Below are 13155 nucleotides of genomic sequence, written 5' to 3' on the forward strand. Positions count from 1 at the left end.
CAGTTTTTTTTTTTTTTTTTTTTTTTTTTTGAAGTTGCACTCTCGTATGTTTAACAGTGCGAAACTAGTTAGTTGATATGACGGTCTTCTCTAATAATTTCTCAATCAAAACATATCAATACCATTGTAAAGGGTATAGGATTATCTCACGCAAGAATGAAGTTTGACGCCCTATGAGATAAGAAATACTTCTAGACTTTTGCTATCCGTTGGATGTAATGGAACCACCGAGGAACTTTAGGATCACTTGAATATTTTTAATAAGGTTATGCGTTATTAGTTGAATGTAAGTTAATACGTCTGAGTTTAATATATAAAAAGAGAAACACTTTCAGAGTTTGTGTCATAATTTTGATGAAAATCAATGGTATGGAAGCGAAAGAAAGCACGTGCTAATGAAGATTTTCTTAATCTTTTTGAAGTTTAAATTACTCTAGTTGTGGTCATTTAAGAAGATTTCGAATATGATATTTATTTGTTGGTCTTTTTTGTAATTGATGATTTATCGATTTGTTGAGTTATGAACGAAATTTTGATTTTTGGACTTTGCGAGAGATTTTACAGAATTTTATATTTCAACTTGGAGTTTTGGACTTTTATTTGATTGTTGAGAAAATTCTCGTAAGAATTAGACAACTAAAAGAAAAAAAAAAGATTTCTTATATGAAAAAAGTGAGAGTATCCGTTCGAAAAATTCATGATTGTTTTTTGAAATAACGTATAAATTTAAGGGGTATGCCCGTGAAACAGTCAAAGTCCATCGTTAGTAGATATTATCCGATTTGGCCCCTTCGCTGTCAGTCGTACGATTTTAAAATGTATGTACTAGGGAGAGGTTTCTACACCTTATAAGGAATACTTCATTCTCCTCCCCAACCGACGTGGGATCTCACAATTCATCTCCCTTAAGACCCTAGCATCCTTGTTAGCACATCGCTGGGTGTGTAGCTCTAATACCATTTGTAATAGTCCAAGCCCACTGCTAGCAGATATTATCCTTTTTAGTCTTTCTCTTCTGAGCTTCCTCTCAAGGTTTTAAAATACATTTACCAGGGAGAGGTTTCACACTCTTATATGAAATGTTTCGTTCCCCTCTCCAACCGATTGAGGATCTCAAAATGTTTATGAGTTTGTTAGATTGCCATGCATTTACATCGGCAAAACCAAGGGTCTGTAAGTCATTAATCACGCTCTAACCACACAACAATGGTTTCATCCACGACTTAGGTTCTCGTCTCTTTAGAACCCAATAGTCCTACAAGAATCTCACAACTAGACTACTAATTGTCCCCTCAAACTTACCATAATTTTAAATCATAACATAAGGAAATAATAGTTTCAATTTCAATAAAAAAGACTATGAATTACATATTTGTATACACTCATTATACTCGTTTATACAATTAGAAACACTCTTATTTTACTTAATATTATAATAAGTTCAACTCGTCTCGAACATATTTGTCTAATATATTTATCGATTCATAATTATTGTGTAGTTTTTGAAGTTAAAATATTAAAGAAAGCAAATAGAGTGAATGGGAAGAAGTTGAAGAAGCTTAGGCATATATTATTAAAGAGAGAGGTCCATAAATAGCTTGACAAACTCAAAAGTAACGACCCTTTTGTATTCCTCAAAATCAGCAAATTTTCAATGGATTAAACAGGACATGGAGTAGGGGTAGTTAAGTAATTTTTTAACATACTTCGTTCCGTTTGGTTTAATTATTATTTGTTCGTTTGGTTTAATTATTATTTGTTACATTCGTCATATCTGTAACAAGCCTAAGCACACGTAGTAGATATTAAAGGTTTCCACACTCTTATAAGAAATATTTTGTTTCTCTCTAATCGATGTGAGATCTCACAATCTACCCCTTCGGGACCCAACGTCTTGGCACACCACCCGATGTTCACCCTTCTTCGAGACTCCACATCCTCACAAGCACACCGCACGATGTCTGACTCTAATACTATTTGTAATAGCTCAAACCCACTGCTAGCAGCTATTGTCGAACTTCTCAAGATTTTTATAATGCAATTGTTAGGAAGAGGTTTCCACGCCTCATAAATAATGTTTCATTCCCCTTTCCAACGAATATAGAATCTGACAACCTCCGTCGACCTTAAATAATAAACAAACATAAGCCATTATGCAGAAATATAATTGTTAAGACAGTCCACAAAAAATGAAGTTAGAAATAGCACAATACACACTCACCCACCTTCACACTACTTGCTTTTTGGTCACTTCCATCCTCTCCAACAACCCTGCTATCTCCTTCTGCATTCTCTTCTTCATGTTGTAATAATCTATTTGAGAGTTCTCCAATACCTTCACCTCCTCCGCCTTCTTCCTCCGCCTATCTTCCGCCTCTTTCAAGCACAACTTCCCGATCTTCTCCGCATAGTCTTCATCCAGTTTCTCCGACTTCGCATTGATTATTTGTCTCAGTCGTTCAGCCTCCCTCCGTGCCTCATCCGCCTTGTTCTGAAACATTCCCGCCTCCGCATTCTTAATTCTTACAATGCTTTCCAAGCTCTCAAGTCCCTCTTTCTTCGTCAACGTCCCAAATTGGAACTGATCATCTATATTCAAGTCGCTGGCAATGGAGACTTTGAGATCGTTGCGTCGAAGATCACCAGAGATCAAGTCACGATGTGGCCTAGATGGGGTATTTTTCTGCATCACGTATGATGAAGGTAAGGAGCCGGTTTGAGGAAGAGACATCCCATCTTTCGACAGGCTGCTTGTATTGGTTGTTCCCAACTTCTCGGAGAATACCCCAGAAGTTGAAATCTCCGATGTGCCATCTAACCAAGTCCAACCAACCATTATGTTAAAAAAATGATGACAAAGGACCATGAAAATTGAGTAAGAAAAGGGATGTTCATATCAGGAATAGAAAAAAAAATGAACAAGAAACAGATGGTAGCGTGGTAACAGTCCAAGCCCACCAAGCCCACCGTCAGTAGATATTGTCCTCTTTGGACTTTCCCTTTTGAACTCCCTATCAAGGTTTTTAAAACGCATCTGGTAGGGAGAGCTTTCCACACCCTTATAGAGGGTGTTTCGTTCTCCTCCCCAACTGATGTGGGATCTCACGATTCACCCCTCTTCTCTAGTCGATGTGGGACCCCCCAATCCACCCCTTCGTCCTTGCTGGCACACCGCCTCATGTCCACCCCCCATTGGTACTTAGCCTCCTCGCTAGCACATCGCCTGGTGTCTGGCTCTGATACCATTTGTAACAACTCAAGCCAAACGCTAGCAGATTGTCCTATTTGGGCTTTCCCTTTTGAGCTTCATCTCAAAGTTTTTAAAATACATTTGCTAGGGAGAGGTTTCCACGCCCTTACGAAGGGTGTTTCGTTCTCCTCCCCACCTAATGGGATCTCACGTAGATGTTTCACATAAATATGAAAGGACTTCATGTTTTATGCAAGCAGTCAATAAACAAATTCTAAAGATGAATATTAAGGAGAAGAAAGTAGATTAACATCTATTGCTTCTCGGAAACACATGTTAGATAATCATATTTAGACAACAGATTAAGAAGGAAAAGGAAGATGAAGAGTATCCAAACTTACAATTGAAGTAATCAAGAATGATATTGCAGGCCTCCCAAGGAGCAAGTACTTTCCTTTCAAGCTTGGCAAGAATCTGAGCTGCTTTGATATACAAATCCTTGCCTTTGTAGTCATCACTTCCAATGAAGATCCTCTTCACACACTCAAGCTCCTTCATCAAGGTTTCCACACCCCAATTCTTAGCACAGTACACAAAAACATCCTTCACGAATCCAAACATCTCTGAAGCATGATTACAAGCAATGCAATGGAACTGCATCTCGGTCGTCCCCGATGGACCTTTCAGGCTCGGACCAGGCCTGATGAGATTCTTCTCAATCCCACAAGCAGCATGGCACCAATGAGAGCAGACATCACAACCAACCCAACTACAAGTATTGTTTGCACAATCAAAGTTCAAACAGATGGGACACATACATGAGCTGCAAAATCCTCTGTTGGCTGAGCAGATTTTGCAGTCACAATCATCAACTGGGATTACACTCTTGCAGTTCCTGCATTTCAGAAACAAGAAAATGTCCACAAGCTCAGCAATGGAGCACCTGCTTTTCCCAGAGATGAAACTCACAAGCCCCATCTTCACTGCAACTAGAATCTCAAGCTGTGCTTTGTGACACTTTGAGAGAGCTTCCTTATTGAGATCGGATCGCCGCTCTAGACGCTTTTGGAGAGATGATAACTCGTCTCTCTTATCAGGCATCGCAATTACATCTTTCAAGTAATCCTTGATTGATGTAAGTGTTTCATCAGGAAGCTCCTGAACTATCTGAGACATGACTGAGATCGACTCCGACACGATTTCACGGAGAATTCTCTCCGGCCTAGAACTACCCTCTACCCCCTCCAAATTTTCGGATCTCCTTCCAATTGAATTCCCTGATTTCACCTCCATTCTCGGTCGTGCAAGAAGCTCAGACGGAAAAAACGAGTGATCATTGGAGGTATTACATGCCTCCTTATTGGAAGGGCGATTCCCCTGCGACAAAGAATTAAGCCCACCTCCATGATTTGACAAGGCAACTCCATCCCCTAGTGGTTTGAACCTGCTATGAACAGACCCATTAGTTCCCTCTCCACAGTTCCAAATATGGTCGTCTCTCCCAACAGAATACTCGAAATTCTCAGTCGAATTTCGGGTCAAAGAGCAACTGGGGTTGTGAGAAAATTGGTGGGAGTAGGAATAGGAAAGCGAAGCAGCGGTGAAATCGTTAGAACAAGTAGTTTGGGTGTTGTTCATTGAAGGGGCCAAAGATTGGAGGCTCCTACAGGGCTTGGACGGAACAGGGGGAGGATCTTCATTTTGCAAGGCATTCGAAGCAGTAAGAGAGAGTGAAACTTCAGGCAAAGCTAAAGAAAGATTAAGAGTTTCAAGTTTGGGCTTCTTTCCCCGATTCTCCCCCCTATCAATCTCCTCCTCAACCTCCCGCTTAGACTGATTTCCCCTATTCGAGTTCAGATTCAAGAAATCCCTCTCAACCCATTTATCATCGCCGTTACAATTCTCAGAAAGCAAAACTTCTTTACCTTTGTAATTACCTTTCTCGAAGGAAGCCGCAAAACCAGGAGAACCCAGTTTCGAATTCTCACAAAGGTAGCTAAGAGTGAGTTCTTGAGAGCCCGAATTCCCGACTCCGGCAAATCTCGAGTCCTCCCGAGAACCAATACCCTTGGTCCGAGAGTTCTCGCCATCGGAGGCGAGATCCTTTCCGTCGAACATGCCTCAACGGAGAAAGCAAAATCAGGTGGTCGGAGTGAAAAGGAAATCTGGGGGTGGAATCAGGTGGATGATGGTCTTGTTGCTATTCCTCTTTCCCTTCGTCAACGAGTCTACAGTCCTTCTTACGGCAAGAACGACGTGCAACAGCGAAAATTTCAAGCATTTTCATACGAAGACGAAGACCGCTTCTGCTCTTGGTGTTGAGGAGGATTACGGAAATAGCCCTTGACTTGTTCAGAATTACACAGAATTCTCTTTTATCTCTTTTTCGTGGATTCTGATGATGAAGCTCCCAATTGCTCTTCTTCCACCCCACCACCACTTTCGCCGCCATTTTCTTTCAAACAAATACAAAACCCTAAGCTTTTAAAATTCCAAATTCTTTACTTTCTAAACTCTTCAGGTAAATAATAATATTTTGTAGTGTAATTATAAATATTATCCATATAAATTTATATTATTATACAAATGATAAGTACTTCAATTTTTAAACCTTATTAGAGCTGTGAAATATTTTTAATAATAATAATTTTTTTATTTTCTTATTGATAATAATTAAAATAATGTCAAGAATTTACCTACTTAATGGGGGGTTTTCACGTACTAATTATTCTTAACAAACCAGATTGTTTTGGTAGACCGTTACCTTAAAATCATGTGAAAAACAAGATAATGAAGTTGAACCAATAATTAATTATTTATACCAATTAATTCCTGTCGGCTACACTATTTATATTGTTATAAAGAAAAAGAAATAAATCAATATCAATTTTTAAAATATTTGACTTCATTTGATATTTATTTATTTATTTATTTATTTATTTTTCTTACACCCAGTTTATTTGAATCAGCTTTATAACCTATGATTAGTAAATAAATAAAATCGGATTAAAAAACATTAATTTTTCTGTTATACATTATAATAATATTTTTAGGCAAAAATATGAAAAATCATTAAATTGGATAAGGATAATGTTGGAGTGAACGACAAGTCGAAGCTTCCAAAAGAGGCCAAGTCAAAGCTCCATTTCCATTCCCTCTACTAAATAATTATTATTATTTTTAATATATATATATATTAATAAGAATGGATCCAATAAATTATTTATAAATAAACAAACAAAAAAAACTGTCCTTTTATCCATATGCTTCATTTTTTTTCCCCTATAAACTTTAAAACCTATTTTCTAAACATAAAAAGGGTTGAATTTAGATTTTTTATTTTTTAAATGTCTATTTTCATCCGTGAAATTTTAGAAAGGGACCCTTTTGTCTCTTCATTTTATTTTTTTATCTCAAAAAATGAATATTTTAAAAGTATAGAAATCAAAATTTGTTCATAGTCATAGTTTAAATGTCACCCATTTAATATTAAAAAATTAATTAAAAGTTGATGCATAAATAAAATGTTAATTATATAATTTTCATCTTTATATTCAAAATTTTTAAATATATATATTGTAATTTTCATAATTTAGTTTGAATTTAAAAAAAAAAATTGGTAAAAATTAGATGGTAAAAAAAACTATATTGAAGTAGTGTTAAATAAAAAACTAAGGACTCCATTCCATAACTATTTAATTTAATTTTTTAATTTTAAAAATTGAATTTATAAATACGGCTTCCACGTATAAATTTTTCATTTTGTTATCAGTGTTTATGTTTAATTAAAAAAAACAAAAAGTTAAGTACTATTTGTTAATTATTTGATTTTTATTTATTTTTAAAATTAAGATTATAAATACTTATAAATTTTTCGTTTTTTCTTCTTGATATTTAATTTCTACTCATATTTTTTTAAAATTAAGTCAAACTTTGAAAAACAATAAATAATTGTTTTTAAAATAACACGATTGTTTTAGTTTTAGTTTTTTTTTTTTTTTTCATATTCTTGGTCATACTTTTGAAAATGAAATAGTTAAATTGGACAATTGTGTAACACTAAGATGGCGTTGTCTTATAAAATCTATTATAACATTTTTGACTTTCAATCAAAGCATTCAAAATTTTAATATTTCTCAAATACAAGACTTAGTCATATTAAAAGAGAAACCGTTCTATTGTCAACTTGCAGTACGTTACTATGATTAAATATTCTTTATTTTATATAATTGTTGAGTTCTTACTATAATAACACATTTGTATATACTAAAATTTTCATAACAAAAACATATATAAATGTTTTTAGTATTATGGTGGTATTTAATCAAATAAAAAAATAAAAGGATAAAAGTTAGAGTTTTTAATTTAATATTACCATATGCTTTTTCTGTACTTTAACAGAAAGGACACAAATCGATTGAATAATTTCTCGAGAGTTAAAATACAACGTTAGAAAGTGAAATAAGTTCACATTACTCATAAATTGAAGAGATTATAGACAGACAACGATGATTTGTAGTTTAGGGTTCAAACTTTTTAACGACTTAATCTCAGTACAATTAATCTAAAGATCCTGATGAAGACAAATTAAAGTTGATGTTAGTTATATCATCCGACTAAGTTTGTTCTTATTTTTGTGTGCAATCTATTAATTTAGTCGACAAGAAAAAATAAAATTATATATGGAAGAAATAAATAAATAAAGAAAAGAGAATTGTAGTGGTTTACATTTGAAGCTAAATTATTTGAAGGATGGATGGTATTATTTAATGGCATGAGTTGGCATTTGACTTTAGTTTCGGAAATTCAATTGTAAAAGATCCAAGCCTAGATGCCACCTTCCATTAATTGAAGGACTAGATATTCTGCTTCATTTTCATAATTGACCATCCAATTCTTCTTATTTGCAAAACTGCCCCAATGAAACACACAATACAAAACTTGATCTCAACGAAGTCTTCCCCCACTTTATTCTTATTCCATATATGTATTCTACCACTACACATTAACTTATTCATTACTCAAATATTTTGTTTATTATAAACTCTCCCTTTCCAATGTTTCACGTCACATTTTTTTTTTTTTTAATTTATTAGGAGATTAAAAGTATATACTCAAAATAAAACAAATGTGAAAGTATACGTGATACCTGGATAAAAAAATGAGTATATGAATGAATTAAGATCACATCCGTGATTATGAGAACTTAAAAGAATTGAAAGTTATTATCTGTACTAACAAGTTGCATATTTTCTTTTGATGACCTAAACGTAAAAACTTTATAATTAAATGTGATTTACTTAGAGCACCGTGACCGAATTAATCATTTTAATAATAATTTTGAACTTTATGGAATTTAGCATATAAACTATAATGGGTGAACTTTATGTGTATATATATTATGGTTTGATTAATTAGATTGATGCTTTAGCTCCATTATTGATTTTTCTTTTTATATTGAAGAATGTAAAAGGAAAAATAAACAAATCACCAATTGCCATTTGTAACATTAAAACGACACGTTTCGGTGGCTGAAAGTCCATGCCAAGTCAGAATTTTAGTGGCCACTAAAGTCAACACGGTTTTGATTTTTTTTTTTTTTTTTTCTTTTTGGGAACAAATTGGGGAGTTTTTATAACGTTTTGATGTCGTCTTCGGTTTGTACCGTTGTTATTATTATTGCTATTGTTATTTAAATCATGTCGTGCAAAAAAAAAAAATAAATAAATAAATCATATTTGTCAAACTATTTAATTTATTCAGTTTAATAACTAGAAATTCAATCTCAATTCGATAAACTAGAAATTCAATCTCAATTCATATCGAATAGCCTTCATTAATCTATATTTGAATTGAAATTGGAAAGCGACTAATCTTGTTTTTAATAATAATATTAAAACAACATCAACCACTCCTAAATAATAAGTATACTAAATATTTGTTTTGAATTTACATCCCCTTATTTTTTCCATAGACCAACACACAGTTTTATCTTCACTCACGTGTATTTAGTAAAATTCTTGGGATGAAACTCATTATAAAATTGTACAAAGTAAAATAAGTTTAATTTGGAAACTCCCATGGTTGAGCCACAAAAAAAAAAAAAAAAAAAAGATAATTTTTAATTTGTTAAGTTTTTATTAGTTATCATAGGTACCCCCGGCGTAATATTATTCTAAAAAATAACTCTGGTTTTTTATTTTTTTAATTAAAAAAAAGTGAGATTAGCCGTAAAAAAAATAGTATTTGCAATAAAGTTAAATCTACAATTTTAAATTGAAAAAGATTTCATATATTCTTCCACTACGATTATTCACAGAAAAGGAAAAGCATCTTTGTGTATTATTTATAATAGAAAAAAAAAACTTTAAAAATACCCTAAATCGTGGAAATTCAAAATAAAAGTATATTTGAAATGGACAAAAAATAGAAAAAGAAAAAAGAAAGGACACGTGTAATAAAGTGGTGCAAGAGAAGGGCAATATCGTCAATATATTTCAATTCGGCGCCGTCCCGTGGTTCATGACTCGTGAGTCGTGAGCTTATGCCGACACGACATGTCCCCATTAGCCATTTCCAATAAATATTCTGTCCTCAAAGACTTCTGCTGGTGGTTAATTTTATTTAATTTCATGTTTTTTTTTTTTAATAAAATTCCATTCAACTCCATTCTTAATATTTAATTAATTCATCTCAATTCTCAACTCCCTAAAGTATCAAACTCGAAACCTTTTTTCTTTTTTTTTTTAAATAATCATTAAAACGTCTCTCATCTCTTTAGGATATAGTCTCAAATAAATATACATTTTCTCTCACATCATATTATATTGGGCCTTGAATGGGCCCAATAAAAAAATAGAGAACATTTTAAGTGGGCCTTGATGGCCTGTTTCTAAATAATTAGAACTCATTTTGCTTTTACTCACGTGCATTTTAAAAAAATTTCTCATACAAAATTGCTTCAACTAAAATGCATTTATCTGTAGAGTTTCAACAGATAGTTGCATCATATTAATATAAATAATAATTTTCAATTTTTTAAACCATTTCTTAGTCATCATATCCTCCAAATCGTTTTCATTCGAATATAGTCTGGGTCTGGAATTTTTTAAACCATTTCCTGTCCATTTGAGTATTAACGTGAAAGGGAAAGTAGTTTTACATTTATAATGGAAAGTTAAGGATACCATGTGTCATTAATGGTGCTTTCCACCCATTGCAAAATTAGCAATAATCACACTTAAAAAGCATACATCTCGCATTAATGTCACAAAACTTCATTAAACATTCCAAATTTATTTTTAAAATATTTAAATATTTATAAATAATTAAATATCTTCGTTCTTAAAATATTTTGTAAGTCGTATAATTATTTGATATCGATAAAAGAGAAAAATGATATGCTCCCCAATATCAACGAAAATATCTTCAGCCCCTTTTGTGCTTTACCTTTATATCTATAAAGGGGTTGGTTTTTTTTTTTTTTTTTTTTTTTTTTTTTTTTTTTTTTTTTTTTTTTTTTTTGTCTTTACATCATCTATTTGTGTTTCATTTTTCTACAATGGTGTATAACTTGCAAATTTATTTCAGTTTTGTCCTTGAAATTTTTCTATAAAATCTAGACTTTGATAATAAGGTTGACCTCAATGTTTTATTCTTCAATAACAATTTTAATATTTTATTCAAATGTACTCATTTTAATATTAAATGTTTCCAAATATTTCCCAACTTAAATGATTAACAGACATTTTGTTAGGGTANTGTAGCAAAATATTATATTTGATGAACAATGACACCTAATGAAACTCAATTATAGTTTAAATTGGGTGAGGGAAGGTGGCCCAACGTGGATAAGGTTCTTTTTTAATATTAAAAAAAAGCATTGGATTTGGAAGGATGGATTATCACTCATATTTTGAAGATTAAAAATTAAAAAAAACATGTGGGGTTGCTTCCCCATTCATGGGTTTGACACTCTTTCAAGATTTCATTCAGATTGTGTTTCAATTTTTCAAATCATTTCCATTTCAAACCATTTATAACTTAAATCATATTCGTTCTAAAATCTAAATTGAAATTAAAAGTTTAAAAGGGATCGTTAATCCCCAATTCACTACCTAATGTGATCATGTCATTTCTTTTATATAATATAACGAAGTAGGTATCGTTGGAATACTTGATTGTGATTCTATATCATAAGAAGAGGTGTTGAGCTTATTTGATGCCGAACTTTAGTTTGAGGATCCTCGAGCTTACTTTAAAAAAAGATGCTCCAATCAATCTAGTATTTTATTCAACGACTGAGCTCCACTTGGAATTATGCATTTCCTCCATATTTCACATTATTGAGTGCAATCCTTTTTTTTCCTTATCCAATCCAAGATCGTAGGCCATAAGCTCGTCATTCCTGATATGAGCCAAGGTACAAGAGAGGTCAACATGTATAAGCAAATGTTTGACTTCATTTGCCACCATTTTCTCAACTTCTAATGAGTCGACTTGAATTTGCATATACTCAACTTACACCAAACGACTAGTGTACAAGCATCATAATGTAGGAACAACACAAGAGTGAAGAGTTGTTGAGCAGAAGTATTGAAATCAACGTAGATCGCAAAACATTTTTTTAAGAGTGTGGAACCCTCTCCTTAACAGACACATTTTTAAAACTTTAAAGAAAAGTCTGGAAAGGAAAGTCCCAAGAAATAGAGTTGGACGGTAACAACGTCACTTCAATCCAAATACTAACCTAAACGTTGAATTGTACTCGAACATGTGACGAACCAATTCATACTACTACTAGAAAGCACATGATTGGGGGAGAGAGAGAGAGAAAGTAGGAATTGATATTAGAAGAATATTGGAAGAGATTAAAAGAAGCACATGGCCGACATCCTCTACAATAAAAACTACACACTTTGAATGCCACTCATCAATTTCTTCCATCTTTTTCAGTAAACGACAAACCAAACATCCCTACGTACAATATTGCTCAACACACTTCCCACACTATTCTCTCCACCTAACTTCCCTTCACTCTTATATTCTCTCCTCTTTTCCCACTTCCGATCGCCATCCGTCCATTACAAACTAAGAACTACAAGATCGCTCCTTTTATTTTGGGATGATAGAGGGATCGTACCATTCGTGCTTTTATTTATAGTTATTATTCTCGCTCGTTAATACATGGAGTCCCATAAACAAAAGGTGAGATGGAACAAAAAGTAAGGCAGTAATGTACAAGAATCTCGACAGACAGCGTATGAATCAATTATTGTCAATATAGACTTCCAACTCGTTAAGACGATCAACATAATATCTAACCAATCAAATTCCATCGAATCGAGCTAAATTACGAAAATCTACCATTCTAAGCAACCGTATAATTGGATATGTTTATGTGTATCGAAAATGAATATCAATATTTGATGGACCCATACAATCTTCCACTAAGATATATTCCTCTTTTTGAAATAAGGCCAAACTCTTTCTCTACCATTTATGCAATGACTTTACAAAGATTTGCCCCCTAAATCACCTCTACCTATTTTAGCCTTATTAGCTTCCCTTTATAACGTGATTAAAGCCAAAGATGTAGCATAAATAAAGTTAAATATCCTCAAAAATAGATATTCCATAAACATTTTAGGAATAGATTTACATTTTATTTTGATGGATGAATTTCAAATTTTTTCTCTTACAGAGAGTTAATTATGTTATAATCAATTGTTTAATATATAAAGACCATGTTTGTATTAACGTGGTAATGTGAATAGGAACATGTATGTATTTGTTTATTATAATGTTAAAATGTGGATTTTTTTTTTTTATCCTTTTTGATTATTATTACTTTTTCTTTTTACACAAAAAGGAAGATTTCTTTCCCATTAATGAAAAATCAATCCTTGACTTTGCCTCAACTTTAATCAACAACAAATTAAAGAGAAAAAAAAAAAAAAAAAAAA

At 32.7% G+C, this 13155-nt stretch overlaps 1 protein-coding gene across 2 annotated transcripts; it reads right to left on the minus strand.

Annotated features, from left to right (window-relative positions):
- Nucleotides 1-1670: 1670 nt before the first annotated feature.
- On the minus strand, nucleotides 1671-5724 carry LOC111445181 (protein OBERON 3-like). Of its 2 annotated transcripts, XM_023083418.1 has the most exons (3): nucleotides 3592-5724; nucleotides 2226-2814; nucleotides 1671-2125 (listed from the first exon to the last, which is right to left on the minus strand). In XM_023083418.1, exons 1-2 carry the CDS (start codon nucleotides 5306-5308, stop codon nucleotides 2228-2230), a joined length of 2304 nt encoding a protein of 767 aa, XP_022939186.1. In that variant the 5' UTR covers nucleotides 5309-5724; the 3' UTR covers nucleotides 1671-2125; nucleotides 2226-2227. The 2 variants fall into 2 exon arrangements, with proteins under 2 accessions (XP_022939186.1, XP_022939185.1); XM_023083417.1 differs by having other exon boundaries at nucleotides 2123-2814; nucleotides 3592-5723.
- Between the last annotated feature and the right edge of the window lie 7431 nt (nucleotides 5725-13155).

This window comes from Cucurbita moschata, unplaced genomic scaffold (assembly GCF_002738365.1).
Source record: "Cucurbita moschata cultivar Rifu unplaced genomic scaffold, Cmos_1.0 Cmo_Scf00007, whole genome shotgun sequence".
Taxonomy (NCBI): domain Eukaryota; kingdom Viridiplantae; phylum Streptophyta; class Magnoliopsida; order Cucurbitales; family Cucurbitaceae; genus Cucurbita; species Cucurbita moschata.

Bases quoted from the DNA above. Each gene is read 5' to 3' on its own strand.
- LOC111445181 (XM_023083418.1), bottom strand. From the start codon at position 5,308: ATGTTCGACGGAAAGGATCTCGCCTCCGATGGCGAGAACTCTCGGACC. The intron at 2,815-3,591 runs GTAAGTTTGGAT...GGACTTGGTTAG, and splicing joins CATTCTTGATTACTTCAATT to ATGGCACATCGGAGATTTCA.